The sequence below is a fragment of the Rhincodon typus genome, chromosome 36 (genome assembly GCF_021869965.1).
Source record: "Rhincodon typus isolate 14 chromosome 36, sRhiTyp1.1, whole genome shotgun sequence".
NCBI classification, from domain to species: Eukaryota; Metazoa; Chordata; class Chondrichthyes; order Orectolobiformes; family Rhincodontidae; genus Rhincodon; species Rhincodon typus.
In genome coordinates, this window is record NC_063367.1 from 12,326,702 (window position 1) to 12,349,006 (window position 22,305).

Below are 22,305 nucleotides of genomic sequence, written 5' to 3' on the forward strand. Positions count from 1 at the left end.
TGCTGCTTGGCCTGCTGTGTTCATCCAGCCCTGCACCTTGTTGTCTCGGATTCTCCAGCATCTGCAGTTCCTACTATCTCTGATTCACTATTATAGTGTTACAACCTTCTTACAAGAAAGGCCAACATTCCATTAGCCTTGCTAATTACTTGCTAAAGTTTTGTAATTCAAGTACAAGGACAACTTGATTCCTCTGTATTGCAATTTTCTGCAGTCTGTCGCATAAAGGCAGATTACATAATCCTCAGTAAGCAGAGCTGCAGAGTGCTACTATTAATGAGCACAAAATGATTCCACATTAACAGTTGTGTCAATGTTATACAAGCTGGATTCAGTCCAGGCAGTTCAGAAGTCTTCCTGTTGACCCCATTTCCCACCTTGGCAATAATTTTCTTGCTTCATCTTCAACTATAAACCCCTCAAAGTCACTGTCAGAGACAGAAACATTCAGCTGTCTAGGTTTCAAGCTCTGGAATTCCATCAATTGTATTTTCTGCTCAGCCTCTCTCTTCACCTTGAAAGTTGGTGCTTAAAAACACACCTCAACCAAAGCTTCTGGTTGATCCAGTGTCAATCATTTCTTGTCTGATTTCAGATTAAGTATTCTTGAAACTGCTAAGTACCAGGCAATTTTACAGAAAAGAACCACTTGCCCTTGACATATGATGGCATTACTGTTAGCAAAGTACCCATAATCTACATCCTAAGGCTTACCACTGGCCAGAAATCAAACTAGCGCAGACAATGATTACAAGAGCAAGTCAGAGCCTGGCTATTTTGCTGTGAGTAAATTTACATCTCGACACCCCAAAATGTGAACAAACATCTATTCAGCACAGGATCAGGAGTGTGATGGAATACTCTCCAGTTGCCTAGATTAGTGCAGCTCCAATGAAAAGCTCAACATTCTTCACCCCTCCACACCCGACCATGAAACAAAGCCATCTGCTAAACTGGCACCCAGTTCACACCTTGTACATTAGGGATAGACAATAAATTCTGGCCTTGCTAGCAAAAATTTACATCCCTCAATCCAAAAAATAAAATTGCATTGCATTCCTATGCCAAAGATACTAAGTAATTGCACGTTGTTGTTCAGTCAGTTCTACATTCTAATCCAGATTTTTTTTTTAATAAAGTGGACATTTGAACACAATTAATTTAGGAATTGGCAATAAATGCTCAGCCAGCAAAGCCTACATCCCTTGAATAATTTTAAAATCATGATTTTTTTTTTGACAGGGGAAATCCCCATTTCTGAATTAAAATAAATTTATCCTCTTCTGATCTGCATAATCCTTTCCAACAAATAAATACAGTAGGACAAGGACATTTCATTTCAGAGACTAAATGTAGGATATTTATCTGCCTATTTATCTTCTTCCGTTAGCAGCATACCAATGCTTCCTCTCTGGCAGCACATCAGTCTGTCACATTCTGTCACTGTATTGATCTTTCAGTGTGTATTTGGCTTCATGTCCATCAGGTTTCCTCTTGTGCCACTGAGTACATTGTCATAAAATTGTGTCAGTTTTGGCTCAGTGATTTAATGCTCACCTCCAAGTCAGAAGCCACGGTTCAAGATGCGGTCCAGCGATTTGGCCACTTCACTCGAGGGAGTGCTGCATTTTCAGAACCTTTGCACTTCAAATGAGTTGGTGAACGACTACCTTGTCTGCTTTTAGCAGGTGTGAAAGACCTCACTGCACAATTCAATGCAGTAAATGGGAGGCGGGTGGGGATGAAGGAGTGTGCTCTGCAGGTATCCAAGCCAATATTTATGCTTCATCTGACAAAAACAGATGCTCTGGTCACTATCTCAATGCTGTGTGTGAACTTGCTACTGCTATTTACGACATTAAACTATATTTTCTTAAAAATTCATTTGTTGGACGCCAGCATTGTTGACCGGCCAGCATTTATTTCCTGCTCCTATTTGCCTTGGAGAAGGTGGTGGTGAGCTGCCTTCTTGAACCGCTAAAGTCCACGTGCTGTAGGTTGATCCACAATGTCCTTGGGGACACAACTGCAGGATTTTGATCCAATGACGGTGAAGGAACGGTGATACATTTTCACATCAGGATGGGGAGTGCTTGCAGGTTCGGTTTTCGTGTATCTGCTGTCCTTGACCTTCTACATGGAAATTGTCATGGTTTTAAAAAAAATGCTAAGGATTTTTGGTGAACTTCTGCAGTGCAGATTGTGTATAGTACACACTGCTGCTATTGAGCGTTGGTGGTGGAGGGACTAGATGTTTGTGAATGTGGTGCCAACCAAGCAGACTGCTGTGTCCTGGATGGTGTCAAGCTTCTTGAATGTTGTTGGAGCTGCACCCATTCAGGCAAGTGCTGAGTATTCAATCATATTCCTAACTTGTGCCTTGTTGATGGTAGGCAGGTTCTGGAGAGTCCAGAGGTGAGTTACTTGCTGCAAAATTCCTAGCCGCTGACCTGCTCTTGTAGCCAGTGTTTATATGGTGAGTCAATTTGATTTCCTGGTCAATGGTATCCCCAAGAATGCGGATAGTGGGAGATTCAGTGATGGTAACACCACTGAACATTAAGGGGCTGTAGTTAGATTGTCTCTTATTGGAGATGGTCATTGCCTGGCATTTGTGCGGAATAAACATTACTTCTCACTTGTCAGCCCAAGCCTGGATATTGTCCAGATCATGCTGCATTTTGAACATGGCCTGCTTTAGTACCTCAGGAATCACAAACGATGCTGAACAGTTTGCAATCATCAGTAAACATCCCCACTTCTAACTTTACGATGGCACAAAGATTACTCATGAAGCAGCTGAAGACAAGTCGGCCCAGGACACTACCCCAAGGAACTCCTGCAGAGATGCCCTGAAGCTGAGATGATTGACCTCCAACAACCACAACCATCTTCCGATGTGCCAGGTATGACTCCAACCAGCGTAGAGTTTGCTCCGATCTATCCTCTCCTCTATCCCTCTTCTATCCGCCTCCCACTCTCTCCCTATTTATTTCAGAACCCCCTTCCCCTCCCCCTTTTCTGATGAAGGGTCTAGGCCCAAAATGTCAGCCTCTCTGCTCCTATGATGCTGCTTGGCCTGCTGTGTTCATCCAGCCCTGCACCTTGTTGTCTCGGATTCTCCAGCATCTGCAGTTCCTACTATCTCCAATTCATCACAGTTTTGCTAGGGTTCATTGACGCCACACTTAGTCAAATAAGGCATTGATGTCAAGTGCTGTCATGCTCATCTCACCTTTGGAATTCAGCTCTTTTGTCCATGTTTGAAACAAGGCTGTAACGAGGTCAAGAGTTGAGTGGTCCTGGCAGAACCCAGACTGGGCATCACTGAGCAGGTTATTGCACAGCAGATGTTGCTTGATAGCACTGTTGATGACACCTTCCATCACTTTAGCGTTGATCGAGAGTACACTGATGGGGTAATAATTTGCCTTGCTGCAGTTGTTCTGCTGTGTGTACAGGACATACCTGGGTATGTTTCCACATTAATTAATATTCTGCTAATTTAAAAGGTTGGTGTGCTCCGTGATTGTGCAAGGTAATGCACAAATGTAAGTTATTTTGAAAATCCAAGTCTACCTTTTGTTTCCTCTATTAACCTCACTTCTGTTCCCGCACTTTCTAACAGACAGTATTCTCAGGTGACGCAGTATCTATAAAAGGTGAGTATTCATGCTCATGAATACCAGTCTTGTTATAAACACAGTCATCATACAGGGGTCAAAACTATTTTTTTTTCCCCCCCAAGCACCCCTTTCTGATTCTCACAACCTGTTTTATAACTTTGGTGTTGAATCTTTATAAAAAGGAAACCCTAGAAAGATAAGACAGCGCAATTACCAAACACTGCAGATTTAACACATCTGAACAGGTTGATGAAAAATGACAAACCTCCGGACCAGGTGGGACTTGAACCAGGGTCTCCAGGCCCAAGAGTCAGGACACTACCACTGCAACACAAGCAGCCTTACCAAAAACTACATACAGAAGTATGTGTGAACTTTTTTTTAAGGTGGCATTCACAAATGCTATTTTTATAAGAATATTTTTAAGTAAATATCCCTAAACACACACAGTACTCCTCCCAACCTGCTCCCACATTCACTCAGCAGCCATGGGATTTGTTGTCGCCACCTCCCAGACCCAAACCAAAACTAAAACATTGCATTGCACCAGAATTAATTACCAGGTCAAAAATAATCAGGTTTCCTTTATACTTGACAGACACTTCTTAATCTGTGCATGATCAATTAACATTAAAATTATGAGAAAGCAAAGCAAATTTAAGAAATTGAGTCCAGGATTAAGATCATCAGATTTAAAGTTACAAATCTCAAGGAAACAGGTGATGCAAATTTGTTTTTCCGCTGGCATAACAGGTTGTGTATGGAGAAGGTGTATGTAGTGTCAATATAGCTAAGTCCTGACTATTCAATGCACTATTTTCAGGCTCCCACATGTTTACATGCCAAAAAAGAAGTAATACATTCACTTGTGTCTCGAGGACACAATTCAAACTGGCACTAGGTGGAATGACGACAGGGTAGCTAGCAACTCCATAAGCAATGCCACCACACCCCGACAGAGATTGTCTGAGACGCAAACGCAGCAACATCCCTCCCCAACCTACAATACAAGAAGCATGAGAGAATCACAATCAGTGATTGAAGGTGCAGTTCCTCGCTGATTCTCTCACTCTCACACACAGGGGCAACATTTCTCTGACTGGTCACTCTCACCGTGCGTGTGAATTCACCCACCTACCACCCTGTGTTTTGAATACACTGGTCACATCGAGCATAGGAACATTGGCATTCCTTGTTATTGAATGATGGGGAAAAGGATACAGGTGAAGTCAGTCTGCGCTACTGCACGCTGGCCTCAAAGTGGCAGCGGGGGGTGGGGGAAGTGACATCTTCTGGAAGGTGCCTTTGCAAAGGAAGTCTGGAGACAGATGTACTGGTCTTTGTCGAGGTTTGCCCCAAGCAGCTCCGTGTTGCAGGACTCTGTGCTCTACAGTCTGTTCCCCAGGATTCACACCGAGACAAACATCGACTGCACCTGGAGGACCATCAACTGGGTGAAAGGCGCTCTTTGGTCTACCAGAACAAGGGGTTGTCCCCGACCAAATGTTGCAGACTGGCACATTCCAAGGTCCAGGGCTACATGACGAGAGACACGCTGAAGCCAGGAGCAGCTGCCACCAAGGTGCAGTGGGGAAAGACCACTGTCTGAGGTCTTCCTGCTGAAGGTAAATGGGGGTCCGTTCAGTTCAGTTAATGGACCCTCCTGGTGCCTCAAATGCATGTAAATATAATCTGGTTCAAGTAAGGGATGTCTTTGGTTTGTCTGAATAGAGTCAAAATCCAATGTTCATTTGTTTCCTTGGTATGCTACCGTACAGAATCAAACTATGTTTATGACTATAATCAAAGATTTTTTTTATGAATAAAGCATATTTTTGATATTTTAAAAAAGGGACAAAGGGATCAGGGCTCACAGTTAAAATACTGACTTGCCTGCTGCCTCCCCTAAAACGTTCGGAGTATTTCAGCAATTTCTGTTTTGGTTTCAGATTTTCAATGACTGGGGTTATTGTTTTAGTTTGTATTTCTCAGTTTGACACTATGCTTTAGAGTGTCAAAACCAAATTTTTTTCACGATCACACACCTGTCGATGACTTAGAGAAATGCTAATATTGTCTATGAAGCAAGTTAACAGCAGTGAGTGAAACACAAAAAAAAGCCTTGGTTCCATACATCCATTAACATATTTAAGGAGAAGCAAGTTAAAAAGATCACATCATCCTGACTTGCAGCTATACTGCCGCTTCTTTATTGTCACTGGGTCAAAAACCTCGAGCTCCCTTCTTAATAGGATTTAGGTGCACCCGCAATATTTCAGGGCGAAAAAAGAAACAAAAGAATGGAGGATGCTGGGAATTAGAAACAAAAACAAGAACAGAAATTGCTGGAAAAACTCAGCAGTTCTGGCAGCATCTCTGGGGAGAAATCAGAATCAACATTTCAGATCCAGTGACCCTTCTTTAGAAAAGAATACAGTATTTCAGGAAAATGGCTCACCAGCACCTTCTCAGGGGTGTTTAGACCCGGACAAAAATGCTGGCCTTGCCAATCATGTCCACATTCTGCAAAAATATAAATTAATTTAAAAAATGAAGCATAGAGAAACAGAAGGGTTTGGTGACAGAGTGGCCATATGACCATGATAAAGCTTACTTTAATTGCTAAGTTATGAGATGTAAAGATAGCAAAGGACGTAAACTGAAGTAGGTCAATGAGAACTGTTTGCTTTTAACTGATATTTTAATTGGATAAACTTTCAGAGGCTGAATGGCCTACATCTGCTTTCAAGACAACTTTGGTCATTCAATGAGATCATGGCTGATCTGATAATCCTCAACTCCTGCCTTTTCCCACAACCCAATTCCCTCTATTAAAAATCTTTATATTGCAGCCTTGAATATACTTAATGGCCCAACATCTACTACATCAAACGGTAAAGAATTCACGATCTTCTGAGAGAAGAAATTCCTCCTCTTCTGTCTTATTTGGGCAATTCCTAATTCTATGAATATACCCTCTGGTCCTGGACTCTCCCACAAGATGAAAACAACCTCTTTGCATCTCACCTGTCAAGACCCATAACAATGTTTCAATAACGTTACCTTTCAATCTTCTAAACTCCAAAGACTACAGTTCCAATCTACTCAAGCTCTCCTCATAAGACATTCCCTCCATAACTGGAATCCACAAATGAATTTTCTCTCCGCTGCCTCCGATGCCAGTATTTCTTTCTTTAGTCATGTTGCAAAGTTGCATATAAAGTGCGTGTGGATTGGGAGGCAGGTCTTTAGAACTTGGTGTTTGTAACATGCTATGCAGGAAAGCATTGCATGGTCCCTTTAATGATTGTACTTTTTCTATGCTTGAAGATGTCTGTGAGCAGCTTGAAAGTTTGCAAGTACAAAGAGCACCCGAATTAAAAGGGTATTGTGACCAAGCAACATTTTTACCAAGACAACAGGTTTTCTAATTTAGCCAATCAATTTGAATGAGGCAGATACCAAAAACCTAACAAATTTCAATCTGATAGTTTTGACAACCTAGGACCAATCTGTTTGTAAGAAATTGATGCATCATCAGGTGTTTAAAAGAAGGGACAGTTGGAAAAATCAGCAGAGCTAACTGCCAACTGCTAGAGATACCTCCTTTCAGCTCTTACAGAAAGCACGATCTATTCACAACAGTACCACAGCACTCCTAAGATTCCCAACAGAAGAATCGACAGAGAAGACAGAGAACATTCTGGAAGACTGAACCTGGCTGTAATTTCGAGAGACTAAATTCTATTGTTTTGTCATACAGGTGGGACTTGTATTTATTGGAATAGTATACCATTAGAATCTTGTGTTATTCAGGAATAATTAATAGTTAGAAGGGATTTATTCAGTTTGTTAATAATTTAGTTAATTTGTTCACTGTTAGAGAGTTAGATAAATAAACTGTTACTTGTTGATTACAAAGTCAGTGTCAGGGATCTATTTGATTTAACCACCAGAAGTTGCTGAAAGACAGGTTACACCCCTTTCTATACTCCCATTAACAGATTTTGGTTGAGGTGCTCTTCTTTAGATGTTTCGGTTTTGGTTCTGGGGTGGGGGGTGTTTAACCTCCACTTTACAACAGATAAGGGAAACAAAACTGTTCTCAGGTATTTGAGCTGTGGTCTGACTAGTGCCTTGTATAGGTTTAGCAAGTGATGATGAAGAGGAGAGGTGGGAGGAAGCTTGTGGGGAGCATATGGACAGAACCAGCTGGGCTGAATATGATGTTTGAGGCACATGTTCGGCTTAATAAGTTTAACACTAAAAATTGGATAATTTTTTACAGATAAGAAGAAATTTCATTAAATAAATCTATTGGTAAAAGACAATGCTAATTGGATTACTTGAATTCACTTCCTTGATATCTTTAAGACATGGAACCATCTTCCAAGAATTAAAAAGAAATCAATGAATAGAAGATCAATTTGTCAGTAAGAAATATTTTCCCATCATGGTGGTTCCCTAATGATGTAAGAAAGAACATGGATGTAAGTTAATTGCTTTGGGTCTTTGCTCTGCTGGATTTTTTCCAGCCCCACCTAACACTGCCATCTTAACATAGGCCAAGAGTAGTTTGATGTTTACTAGAAGGTAACTTTTTCTTAATCCTACCTCTCTAGTCAACCTGTTCAGAGATGTTATTACACAACTCTGGAGCATCTGGGACTTGAACCTGGGCCTCTCAGTTTGGGGTAGGACACTACCACCACACCACAAGAGGGCTCCTTTTGCTGGAATGTAAATTAACTTCCTTGATTGAAACAGTTATTGTAACTAAAGTTCATCTTCACACCATAGTGAGAAATTATACCTTTTGTCCCCCCCAAAAGAAAAGGGTGGCCTTTAACCTTCTACTGACCCAACTTGGGCTCGATCTGTGAAAATATAAAATATCTGACCAATCTTATATTACCCTAATCTGTATATTTTTCCAGGACTGCGTCCTGATAAAGGACAGGAACTGGAGCAGACCACTTGGTCCTTCAAGTTTGTTCCGCCATTCAAAAAGAGAGGCTGGTCTTCCACCACAACTTCACTTTCCCACACTCTCCCCCAATCCCTTAATTTCCTTAGTGCACAAAACAAAGCTCCTCAGAATTCTCACGATTGTATCTAGACAAGAAACTGAAGATTGTTATTTTGAACTTTTTATTTCTTTATTTTTCTAATTTATTTCCATGATCTGTAATGCTGGACTTTTTATTTCTTTATTTTTTCTTTTTTTCCCCCCTAAGAATTCACACTTAAGAATCTGTACCTAGGTACCTTTTTACCTAACATGGCGCCGTAATTCACTCTATTCGTTTGAGTACGTGATAAAGTTCATTCTGATAAAGACGGGAAAAAAAGGTCCAAGTATTTTCTCACCTAAAACAGCAAGAATGGGGATAGTTTTTCCATTTTCAGATTTGTCCTTGTGCCAGAAACCCATAGCTGGTGGAAAACTAACAGAGCTGGGTATCAGACACCCAAGGCAGTCATCACTCAAGCTGCTGCATGTTCAGAAGGAGGGAGTTTGTGGCAAAGCCTGGCTGCGACTGCACCACAGGGGGTCCAGAGGCCTGGCACCCGTGAGGGACAGAAGAGAGGTCCTCTTCCTGGCAGAGTGTTGGGAGAAGGGCACATCGTCACACAGCAGGAGCATCTTTCTGTTCAGTCTTGCCCTGCCTCCAATTCTCCCTTTTCTCTTACCTCCTTGCTGAGCAGTCTCCTCCATAGTTGCACCACTCGAGGTCCACACTTATCTGGAGGCTCATGCTATTGGAGTGCAGCAGGGCACCACAGTGACCAGAAAAAAATTTGCACGGCACCAACTGATTGGTCCAGAAATTGGACCAGGCTCATTCCAGGCTGGTGATGTCCCCCTCAGTTGTGAATTTGATGTTTTGCCCAGCCGTCGCAGAGGACCACCATGACATGGAGTCGGGTGTTTGCAAACATCTGCGTAGACAGTGACAGCTTCCTTTGGCGTTATTTCTCAGTCATCTACAGGTTATTTTCACCTGTCCCTACAGATCCTGTGTTCATGGTAGGACATTCATGCCCTTGCCCCGTTCTACCTGCTTATCTTCAAACCATCTCCGGTTGCATCAGACTTGGTGCTCGGGTGAAATCCAGCACATTTGCCCACAGCTCTGATGCTCGTGCAATGCCAGAAGGGCAACAAGTTGTCCATGCTGGCCAAGCTGTGAGAAGCTCCTGCAACTTTGACTTTGAAGGAGTAAGCCTTAAGAAAATCACAAACTCTTAGTTTACTTAAACTTCTCTTGCCTCCAATGATACTTCCCCCATCAAACACAGTCCTTGCCTGTCCTCAACTGGTCTGATTCAGAGAGCTACAGAATGCCAGCCACCCTTACAGATTCAAAACGCTTAGAGCTGAGCTTCAAAGAAGCCCTTTGAAACTTTAAATGACCTCCTTAGGATGTGGCTTTGGAACCCTGCGGCCCCCAGGAAGAATGAAGATCGATCAAAGCATGATGCTGGTCGCAGAGTGTAGGGCCTGAATAAGGCCATAAAATGCCAGCCAACAACACTCTGGTGTAAAGGCACTGATGAGAAGTTTGCGATGTAAATAATGTACACAGTCAAATTTTAAATGCCCAACATTTCAGTGCACAGTATCTTACAATTATTAATCAGCTGAAAGTTATTCAAGGTACAGCTTTGTCATGAGGGAAAGAGGCTCTTGACTATGCAAATGTATATGGCTCACAGCTCTCTGGCAGTAAAGGGCACAACACAGCAATGAAAGTCAAGATGTTTTGTTCTATTTTGGTTGTTTAAGAAAGCAATGCAACAACTTTAAACATTTTCTTTCAAATTAGGGGAGCGCCAAAACAGCATTGTTCAGAAACAACTAACTGACAGAAAACCTAGATGCTTATTGCTTGAAAATTGAACAATTTGCTCAAGCTGCAACATGTACAAAAGCCTCCACAAACCATGAATAACTTAAAACACATAGTTAAACTCAAATAGCACAGATTTTAAAATAGCATTCTGCAAGGGATTAACAGACATATAGTGTTCAGGGAAAAGAAATAGACATCTAAACATTTCAATCTTGAGTAGGAGGTTAGTAAGTAAGCTTCTTTGTCTTGTTACAAATATTTTCTTTATTAAAGATGTAGTGAGGAATATCATGGCAATCAGCATTGACTGACTTGGGGGAGGCGATGGCCTCATGGTATTATTGCTGGATTGTTAATCCAGAGACCCAGATAACATTCCGGAGACTGGGTTTGAATCCCACCATGGCAGACAGTGGAATTTGAATTCAGTAAGTATCTGGAATTAAGAATCCAGTGATGACCATGAATCCATTGCCGACTGTCGGGGGAAAAACCCATCTGGTTCACCAATGCCCTTTAGGGAAGGAAACTGCCATCCTTACCTGGTCTGGCCTACATGTCTCTCCAGACCCACAAGCAATGGGATTGACTCTGAACTGCCCTCTGGGCAATTAATACTGGCCTAGCCAGCGAGACCCTCATCCTGTGAATGAATAAACAAAAGCTCTACAATAGGAGTGCATGCCAAAGTCTGAGTTAGTTGTTTATTTCTTTAATTGCAACAGTCATGGGACAAAAAGAAGGTAATTATATTCACTTCAATTAACAGGATTTTCCTCAATAATTAACTGGTTTATTCAATGGTGAGGAAACACAGTCAATTAACAGGAAATTACTTAAATATCATAGATGGGTATTGCACAGAAATAGGCCACTTGGCCCTTATAATCGGTGCTGGCCGTCTGAAGGAACAATTCACCTAATGCTGCTCCTGTTTTTTCCTTATACTTGCACATTTTTCTTTTTCTGATAATGATCCAATTCTTATTTCAGAACTGTACCTGTTTCTACCACATTAAAGGACAACGCATCCTGGATCCTAAACGCTTGCTGTGTTAAAGTTTTGGATCATGTCATTATTGTTTCTTTTACCTTAAGTATGCACACTGCTTCCAACAATGCGAACAGTTTCTCCTTTTCTACTCAGTCCAGACCAATCATAATTATGAACACCTCGATCAAATCTCCTCTCAACTTTCTCTTCAACGAGAATAGACCCAAATTTTCCAATTCATCTGCATAACTGAAGTTTTTCATTCCTGGAATTTTTTTCTGCACGCATTCTCTTATGCCTTCGCTTCTGCCTTAAAGTGTGGTGTTCAGAATTGGGCACAAGTTGAGACTGAACTATTACTTTACACAAATTCAATGTAACTTCCTTTCTGCTGTGCTCTATGCCTCTTGGTGATGCCCAGGATGCATTGCGCTTTATTAAATACTGTCTCAACTTCTAATCTATGCACAAATTATTTGTGCAGATATATACCCTGATGCTAAACCCACTTCAAAATCTACTTCAATATCTTTCTACTAAAATTAAATCATTTGACATACCTGCAGTAGATTTCAACTGCCACTTCTCCAAACTTTGTGTGCCCTTTTGTAGTTCTACACTATCCTCCTCACAATATTTCCAAAATTCACGTCATCCATAAATTTGGGAATTGTGCCGTGTGCATGAAAGACTACATACCAGAAAGAGCAGGGGTCCTGACACTGGTCCCTGGGGAACTCCACTGTAAACCATCCTCCAGCCTATAAAGAACAACCATTCACCACTACTGCTTCCTGACAATTTATCATCCATGCTGCTTTGGTTCCTTTTATACTAGGAGCTCTCAATCTACTTAGAAGTCTGTTGTAGCAGATGGGACTTTATCATATACCTTTTGGAAGTCTATGCATATCTTATGAACAGCATTACCCTCATCAACTCTCTGTACCTCAAATAAATCCAAGCAAGTTGCTTAAACACAGTTTGCTTTTATCAAATCCAAGCTAGTCTTCCTTAACTTTCCCATACATGTGCAAAAGACTATTAATTTTATCCTAAACTATTGTTTTTAAGAGCTTCTTCTAGGTTAAAGTAACTGGCCTTTAGTTGCCTTCACACCATTTTTAGAACATGGATGTACTATTTGCAATTCTCTTGCTCTGTGGTTTCTCTCCCAATTCTAAGCAAAATTGGAAAATTATGGTAAGGGTCTCAGATATTTCCTCTTTTACTTCGCTCAGTATGTTCAGACGAATCCAATCTGGTCATAGTGCCTTATCACTTTTAAGTACAGCCAGCCTAATAAATAATTCCTCCATATCAATTGCCTGAACTGTCTCCTCTTTCAGGACTTGGGAGCACCTTCTTCCTTGGTAAAGATAGATGAAAAGCATTAGTTTAGTACCTCAGTATTTCTCTCTGCTTCAATGCGTAAATCATCTTTTTGATCCCTAATCAACCTCATTCATGTTACCACTCTTTTACTATTTACATGGCTATGCAAAACATTTGGAGTCACCTTCATGTTAGCTACCAATCTCTTCCCATATTCTCTCTTTGGTTCTTATTTGTTCTATTAATTCACCTCTGAACTTTCTATATTTGACCTGATTCTCAATTGTGTGATCGACCTGACATAAGCACATTTCTTTTCTTCTTCATCTTACTTTCCATACATTTCATCATCTGGGCAGCTCTGAATTCATTTGTCCAACCTTTCCTCTTCAGAAGAGGATATATTGCCTGTATTCTATCACACTCTTGATTTGTGCCTTGTAGATGGTGGAAAAGTATTGAGAGAATACAGGAGGTATGTTACCCATTGATTCACTCTTAGTCTCTGACCTTCTCTTGCACCTACAGGATTTATATGGCCACTTGATCATCAAGGAAAAATGGTATTTTTCTCTTGTTGGACAGGGTCATTTCCTAGCACTTGTACTCATCAGCCAAAGCCTGTATTTTATGAAGGCCTTGCTACATATAGATACTGAGGAGTTGCAAATGGTGTTGATCACTGCAATCTTCAGACATCACTGTTTCTGAGGATGGTTGGTAGGAAGGTCATTGATGAAGCAGCTGAAGGAGGTTGGGCCTTGAATACTATCCAGAGGAACCAGCAGAAAACACTTGTGGAGCAGTGGTAGTGTCCATACCCCTAGACCAGGAGGCATGTGTTCAAATCCGACCTGCTCCAAAGACTTGTAGTATCAACCCTCAGGAGGATGATTTTTCCATAGAAAATATTTATCCTGAGGAGCTTGGCAATGATGTCTAGCTTCCAATAACCTCTACCATCTTCCCTTTGAATGTATGACTCCAACTAGTGAAAGCTTTCCCTGATTGCCATGAATTTCAGTTATGCTAGTCACATTTCTGCCACACTCAAATACTACTTTGATGTCAAGGGCAGTCACTCTCACCTCATCCCCCGAATTCAGCACTTTTGGACCAAGGCTGTAATGAGGTCTAGAATCAAGTGGTCCTGACAGAACCTAAACCAGGCATCAGTGAGCAGTTTATTACTGTCTAAGTGCCACTTGACCGCACTACTGACAACATCAATCCATTACTTTGCTGACAATCAGAGTGGTAATTGTAACAGGGAAGTGAGGGCATTAACAAAACAAAAGACATAAGGACTTATTGGCTTTAAGGACAGATCATAAAAGCCACAAAGTTAAGCACTTGCCTAACCCTGATTGGAATATGGTATCACAAGAAAGCATATGAGGATTTTGGAGAGGATATTTACAAGATTTACCAGAATGGATGAGAGATCAGTTAATTGGAAAGACTGTTGTCCTTGGAGTAGAAATGGCTAACAGGAGATTTGATAAAAGGTTTAATTAAAAAAAAACTAAAGGTTGAGACGGAGTAAATAAAGACAGACAGTTTGCAATAACTGAAGAGTTGACAAACCAAATGCTATAGATTTAAGATGATTTGCAAGCAAGGCTATAAGCAAAAATGATTTGGGAATGAACTGCCTAAAGTGGCAATGAAAAAGATAACCTTTGAAAGAAAACTGGATGAACATTTGAAGAAGAAAGAAAAATGGCACAGATGAGGGGAAAGAACAGGGGAATAGATCCAACTAATTACACTTTGAAAGAGCATGCACTGACCTTATGGGCTGAACGGGTTCCACTTCAGCTGTATTACTCTTGGTTCTAATATCTCTAGAGTTTGTTGCATAAGCTTAGAGGATTAAAATCCAACAGGGTACAAGTATTGGATGACTCAAAATATGCTTTGAAGTACACTTGAAAGGACAAATGTCTTTTTTGTCAATGCACTCAGAACATTCCTGGCTTGGGGTACACTGCTAACAACCAAAGTTGTCCCATACTATGGCAATTATGCAAGATATTATATCATTAGTAGCTTCTCAGCTGGTGTAGCTGGAGGTCTGTGAACTTTACAAATTCACTACCCAAGTCAGACCACAACAACAGTCATCTTTCAGATAAGAACAAGTTTAGCATCTGCTAAAGTGATAAGTGATTCTCATGATGGGACACATCATTGTAACTCTAGAATTGTCGAGTGACTGGATTTCTGAATGAGGCAACCTGGAGAACGTACACATCACTTTGGTGTGCCACTGCACTAAGTATGAATACAGTAGAGTTAAAACTAGTTTGTGAAACGTATTTTATGTATGTTCTGCAAGCAGATCTGACTCCAACTTGGTTATAGAACATAGAACAGTACAGCACAGTACAGGCTCTTCGGCCCACAATGTTGTGCCGACCTATTATCCTACTAAGATCAATCTACCCTGCATACCCTACATTTTACTATCCTCCATCTTATGATACAACTCTTGTCTACTCTCTTCACACTTAAACCTCTAGCACTGTGCACTGACACAAGCATGCACAGAGCTTTCTCTTAAGCAGCATAGATGCAGGTCTAATCAGGCAGCAATCTTGCAATATGAGCAAAGTTTTGCAAGGCTGCCATTCAAATTACCAGTCTTGTTCCGGGAGATCTCACATGCACTCATACACGTGATACCAGAATCATGTTCTTCACGTTCTTCATTAGAAGGTAGCATTCAGTTCCTCAGAGCTTCTTTTCCCAGAGTTTTCCCTATGGAGGGCTAGAATCACAGAATCCCAACAGTGCAGAAAGAGGACATTCCATCCATCAAGTCTGCACCGACCCTCCGAAGAACATCCCATTTAGATCCAGCCCCCAAACTATCCCCGTAACCCCACATTTATCATGGCTAACCCATCTAGCCAGCAAATCCCTGGACACAATGAGGCAGCTTCCCATGACCAATCCACCTAACCTGCACATTTTTGACTGTGGGAGGAAACCAGAACAACTGCAGGAAACCCACGCAGACACAGGGAAAATGCGCAAACGCCTCACAGACAGTCACCCGAGACTGGAATTGAATCCGGGTCCCTAGTGCTATGAGACAGGATGGCTAACCACTAAGCCACCTTGCCGCCCATAAACCATGCCCTAACTTGTGCACAGCCCATTTCAGATATGCCAGGTACTCCCTGTTGGGGAATTGAACCTTTGTCTCCCGTGTGACAGCGGGGATACTAACCATGATACTCACGAGGAACTGCTAGCTAGAAATTCTCCTAACTTTCTTTTTGAAAAGTAAAAGTCACCATAGTCCCAGAGGGCTGTTCCTTCGTTTTGGAGAGATAACATGTGATGTGTTTATCCTGGCGGTCAGCTCAGGCAAGGAGCAAGGTTGAGAAGGCAGGATCTATCACATTGTCCTCAGTCAGTGTGGCAAACCAGCTGTCCAAGTAACTTAGCTAACTGATACAGAAGAACCACCTGGTCAATGTAACCAACTGTTAGTTACATCTGGAAATTCAATACGTGTGGGTTAATGCTGTTGTGTTCATAAGGTAGCGTGCTTTTATCAGCTCGTGCTTACATATATTTAAAATAGAAAACCAAACTATTTTGTTTGCAAACAGAAGTTCATGTTTTTCATTTGTCATACTTAACTCTATCAATCCAGCGGTGTTGGTTTTTGTTTTGTAATACACAAATGTTTATTTTCAAAATGTGGTATAGTTATTGTGGCACAATAATTATTTTTATTTCTTCTCAATACGAAGGTTTATTTTCTCTTCCGTGCCAATTTCTGGCAGTAGTCTCTGTAATGTAGTCACAGGGAGCCAGTTATACAATCTCACCAAGACAGTTACTGGCTTGCTGAAATATTCTTTTCGTTTCAAGGTCCCATGTACTAAAACACTTCAAAGCAGATCCCCTCCTGTCACCTCTCGCACTCTTCCTAGCTCAGAAATAAACTACATAACAAAAGATGAGAAATAGGAGCAGGGGTAGGCCAATTTGGCCCTTCAAGCCTGCCTGCCATTCGACAAGATCAACGCTAATACGTCCCAGGCCTCAACCCTTCCCTTCATGCCAGCTCAACATAGGTGTATACTCCCTGAGTTTCAGGGGAGTACCTAGCACATTTCAGCTGGGCGGTGCTTTTATGGGCGGCACAGTAGCTCAGTGGTTATGACTGCTGGCTCACAGCATTAGGAATCCTGGTTCAATTCTAGCCTCAGGCAATTGTATGTGCGGACTCTATTCATGAAATCATAGAGAACCCACGGCATGGAGACAGGCCATTCGGCCCATCGAGGCCACGCTGACCCTCTGAAGAGCATTCTGTCTAGACCGTTTTCCCTGTGTCTGTGCAGGTTTCCTCCAGATGCTCTGGTTTCAAAATGGCTGTACTCATGAGTTGTAGTATCAGACTGCACAGGGAAGGGGGGAGTGTCATGTTAAGGCAATTAAAACGACTTTGTCCTTGTGAATTCTCTCCAGCATTAGAGAGACAGCTGGATGCACTTCTATGGTCTTAAGGAGCTATTCCATATCCACAAAAATAAAAATGATCTCTTAGATCAGTAACAACAATCTCTGCAGCTCACTTTATCATCACTTCTCAAGTCAAAGGCATTAGGCAGGATTTTGACAACAAGACTCCTGTGCTTTGTAACATACAATCTAAGAGTAGAACAACAACAGAAAACAATTCGGCCACTTACTAGTAGGGTTGTCCCACCTCGAGAGATTAGGAAATGACCTGACGGCACAATCGTCAGAGACAGAAGGCCCTTTTCCGAATCAGACTCAAAAACCTTTAAAGGAAAAACAGAACTGGTTTTGTGGCATCAACAGTTAACATAATCAAAGTTATTTTTGCAGCATTTAATAATACATATCCTTTCAGGAGATTCACAAATGCGCCTGTTTTATGTCGCACTTCTGAAACTATGAGCCAGATTGGAAATCTGTAAACCAACAAGCACTTAGAGTCCACAAATACTATAAGCACTGATCTGCTTCCTGCGATCTCACACCACTTCACAATCCATCCATCACATCCCACTCCAAAATATTCCATCTCATACCAGCCGCATAAAGCAGACATAATCTCGCACCCCACCGCCTGCTACTTCACAGTTCCTTCAGATGCCAGTCATAATCTCACACCCTGCGCATACCATCTGGACTGATTAACATCATAAGAAATTTTTTTGTGGTTGCTTACATAAGTTGGGTAGTTACAGCTGTCCAACCTTCTGGGCAGTTTAAGCTGGTTACTTTTCCCTGGAAGGCAGTTCAGGTAAAATGAACATACTACCCAGTGCAGAAATCCAACATCAGTGACTTAGCGTATTTAAAGGTTTGCTTGTTCTAGGTGCCAATTTCAATTACATTTGAGGAAACAGTCTAAGATCTAGAGCTGGCAGGAGTGAGGGCATCGCTGGAGATAGAAGATATTAAACTCAACAGTTTAACAAGAGCGAACTCACACCCTGGTAACATCAAGACAGCAATTTATATAGATATCATTCTACAGATTTCTAACACCAGAGAAACCTCGAGGCAAACAACAATGCTGTTTCAAAAGTTGACTTTGACCATCAGATTGAATGAAAAATGTCTTTGGAAAAGCTTTGGAGGGGATTACCTTTGAAGCCTAAAATAAACACAAAAAGAGAATGCTGGAAATGTTCAGCAGCTTTGTCGAGAGAGAAAAGAAAAGAAAAGAGCAAAAACAGAGTTAAAGTTTCAAGAGGGAGCCAGAAGAAGTTAGATGCGCAACCACCTTCAAGTACAGAAGCAGTAGAAGTATTAGGAGGGCAGCAAAGCAATAGGAAAAGTCTGTAATAGAGTGGAAGCTGGATAGAGTAAGCAACACACAAGATGATGATTGGAGGGCAAAGCAGATGGCAAGAGGACCAGTAAAGAAACAAAACATTAGATCATAAGAAATAGGAACAGGAGTAGGCCATTCAGCCCATTGACCCTGCTTTGCCATTCGAAATGATTCTTGCCAATCCAACACCTCTCGTGTCCACTTTCCTGTCCTTTCTCCATCACCCTTGATTCCCCAACTGATCAAGAATCTATTTCACCCTTAAATATACTGATATTTACTCTAAGACTCCACCCCCATATGTCTCTGTGGCAAGGAGCTCCAAAGACACTCAACCCTCAGAAAAAAGTTCCTCCTTATCTCAGTTTTAAATTGGCACTCCTTAATTCTGAGGCTAGGTCCGCTGTTCCTAGAGTCTCCCGTGAGGGGAAACACCCTCTCAGTACTTACTTTGTCAAGTCCAGGATTTAAGATAAAATCTGGAAAAGAATCATCATCATCAACAGATTCCTTCCAAAGAGAAATAGACAGACAAATAAAAAAGACAGCTTACGTTCTGAAATTATTGAACTCAATATTCAGTTCGCAAGGATGTAAAGTGCTGAATGCCCCAGGGTGGGAGACAGAGGTCAGAGTGCGATTGGAGCAGAGAATAAAAAATAATTAATGGAAATAAAAGCTGGAGTAGACCACTCAGCCCATCAAGTCCGCCCTTCCATTCATCAAGATCATGGCTATCTGCCCTAGGCCTCATCATCTTTCACGTCAGCTCAGCACAGCTGACAAGCACTTGAAATTCAGAAACCTATCCACTTCGTCTTTAAATACTTTTAGTGATCTAGCACCCACACTGTCTATGGTTGCGAATTCCAGACATTATATTCTGGAGAAGATTTTTTCACATCACTGTTTTAAATGAATGCTCTTTATCTTGTAATTATATTCCTGAGTCCAGCATTCCTCTATTCATAGCATCCCTACAGCACGGACACAGGCCATTCAGCCCATCAAGTCCGCTCTGATCCTCTGAAGAGAATTCCACCCAGACCCACATCCCTACCCTGTCCCATAGCTAATCCATCTAGCCTACACAATCTTGGAAACAATGGAAATCTACAGGAGAACAATGCCATTTTAAAAACAAAAGATTATTCTGTATTTTAAAGAAAAGGCCCAGTCATGAGCTACCACAAAATTACCAACTGGATTTTTGGTATCACACTTGCAAATTAATGAAAGGTGTTCTGCCAAACCTTTTCACTGTTTTCTCTCAGTCTTTACAGCATAGAAAAAGGTCCTCCAGCCCCTCGTGTCCATATCAGTCTTCAAACATCTATCTATTCTAATCCCATTTTCCAGCACTTAGCCCATAGCCTTGAATTTAGATGAGCACGTTAAGAGCCACACCACACATCTTCAAATCTCTTGATGGTTCCTGCCTCTTTTGCCATGGTAGTATCCAGATACTACCACCACTCTCTGGGTGAAGAAAAAACTTCAATTTTCTTAAATTCATTTGTAGGACGTAGGCGTCGCTGACTGGGCCAGCAATTATTGCCCGTCCCTAGTTGCCCTTGAGAAGGTGGTGCCACTTTCTTGAACCACTGCAGTCCACCTGCTGTGGGTTAACCCCCAATGCCATTAGGGAAGGAATTCCAGATAATCCCCAATAAACCTCCTGGGTTCCTTATACCCCTAATTACCGATCTCTTCACTAAAGGAGAAAAGTTTCTCCCTATCTTTGCCCCTTATAAGTTTGTAGACCTCAAATCAGGTTCCAGCCTCTGCTTTCTCTCCTCTAAAGGAAGCAACCCCACCCTATCTAGTCTAACTTCATAACTGAACTGTTCCAGACCAGGCAATATCCTGGTGAAACTCCTTTGCACCCTCTCTAGTGCAATCACATTCTTCTTTCAGGTCGTAACAAGAATTGTACACAGTACTCCAGCTGTAACCTATCTAAATGTCATATACAGCTCCACCATAACCTTCTTGCTGTTATATTCAATGCCTCGATTAATAAAGATAAGTATCCCAGATGCATTCTTTACCACTCTATTAATATTGCCTTCAAAGATCTATGGACATGCATAACAAGGTCCCGCTGAGCCTCTGTACTTCCAAGGGTCCTACTATCCTACTGTACTCCCTTGCCTTGCTAACCCTAAAACTTTACAGGATTAAATTCTGTTTGCCAATGGTCAGCTCATCTATATCAGCTTGTCTCCTCATTATTTACTATAACCACTGATTTTCACGTTATCTGTGATCTTACTAATCAAACCTCCTATATTCACATCTAGATCATTCATGCAGACTACAAACAGCAAGAAATCCAGTACTGAACTGTGCGGTATGCTACTTGACATGGGCTTCCACTTAACAAACACCCTTTCAACATCAGTCTCTGCTTCCTGCCACTAATCCAATTTTGGATTCAATTTGGCAAAATTGTCCTGGTTCCCATGGTCTCTTAGCGTCTTAACCAACATCCTTGATCCAAGAGGATACTGTATCTTAACAGTAGATTAAACAGGAATCAGTAGAAATCATCACTTCACTGGAAGGAGAGCTGTGAAATCTATTTTGATTGACACATCTGTGGTTGCAAATTGACTAAGTATGATTTTGTTCATTCATTACTGTCATTCCCTCTTTAATGCAGTGTTTGTGTTCGAACTCACATTGAAATTCAAGTCAGACAACCAATTCAAATAGAGCTCTTTGTTATCAAGAACAGTATAACAAGGAATATCACTGATGATTGAAAAATAAAGTGAGAAATTAAGGATGAATAGATGAGCACACTTTTCCTTATATATGAAGCCACCAAAAATTGAGTCACCAGCCAAATACCTTCAAATACAACTTGTCCCCTCATATCACATCCTCACTCGTCACTTCCTTCCTTCAAACAGTGCATCCTGTTTACAGTAGCACCCTTTTCTAAAATGAAAAACTGAAAGAATTGCAGATGCTGTAAATCAAAAACAAAAAACAGAAGTTGCTGGAAAAGCTCAGCGGGTCTGGCGGCATCTGTGGACAGAAATCAGAGTTAACGTTTCGGGTCGAGTGACGCTTCCTCAGAAGTGATGGTAGCTGGGATAGAATCCTAAATGTTAATTCTGATTTCTGTCCACAAATGGTGCCAGGACTGCTGAGCATTTCCAGCAATTTCTGTTTTTGGTCACTTTTCTATAATACCTGACATGCATTTCCAATTCACCCAATATTTTCCAAACAATCCATTCAGCTTCCATACTTTCCAAATCATACCCACCGAACCATCAGCCCACAGCCCAGGGTTCCCCCACCCCCGCACCCGCCACCCCAAAACCCAATGGCACACTCCCCCACTGCTCACCCTCGAGCCCAGGGTTCACACCTTTGCACACACCACCCGACAACCCAAGCGCATACTCCCCTCCCATTCCCCTCACAGGGTGTGCTCGCATCACCCCCATCCCCCTCACAGGGTGCCCACGCCTCCCCCCCCCCCCCCCCCCCCCCCCCCCCCCTCCCCCGGCGCCCGCGCCCCCCCCCTCCACTCCCCCCTCACAGGGTGCCCGCGCTCCCCCCCTCCACTTCCCCCTCACAGGGTGCCCGCGCTCCCCCCCTCCACTTCCCCCTCACAGGGTGCCCGCGCTCCCCCCCTCC

The 22,305-nt window shown here is 41.9% G+C and overlaps 1 protein-coding gene across 2 annotated transcripts in view; it reads right to left on the reverse strand.

The window, feature by feature from the left end:
• The window catches only part of rec114 (REC114 meiotic recombination protein), a 44,938-nt gene that overhangs the window by 17,185 nt on the left and 5,448 nt on the right, over positions 1–22,305 (reverse strand). Inside the window, exon 2 of one of the 2 annotated variants that reach the window (XM_048617179.1) lies at positions 17,531–17,623. The exons of the other annotated variant lie outside the window; for it this stretch is intronic. Within the exon in view, the coding sequence (XP_048473136.1) occupies positions 17,531–17,623 (93 nt within the window). The remainder of the gene's footprint in view (positions 1–17,530; positions 17,624–22,305) is intronic. 2 annotated transcript variants of the gene reach the window in all.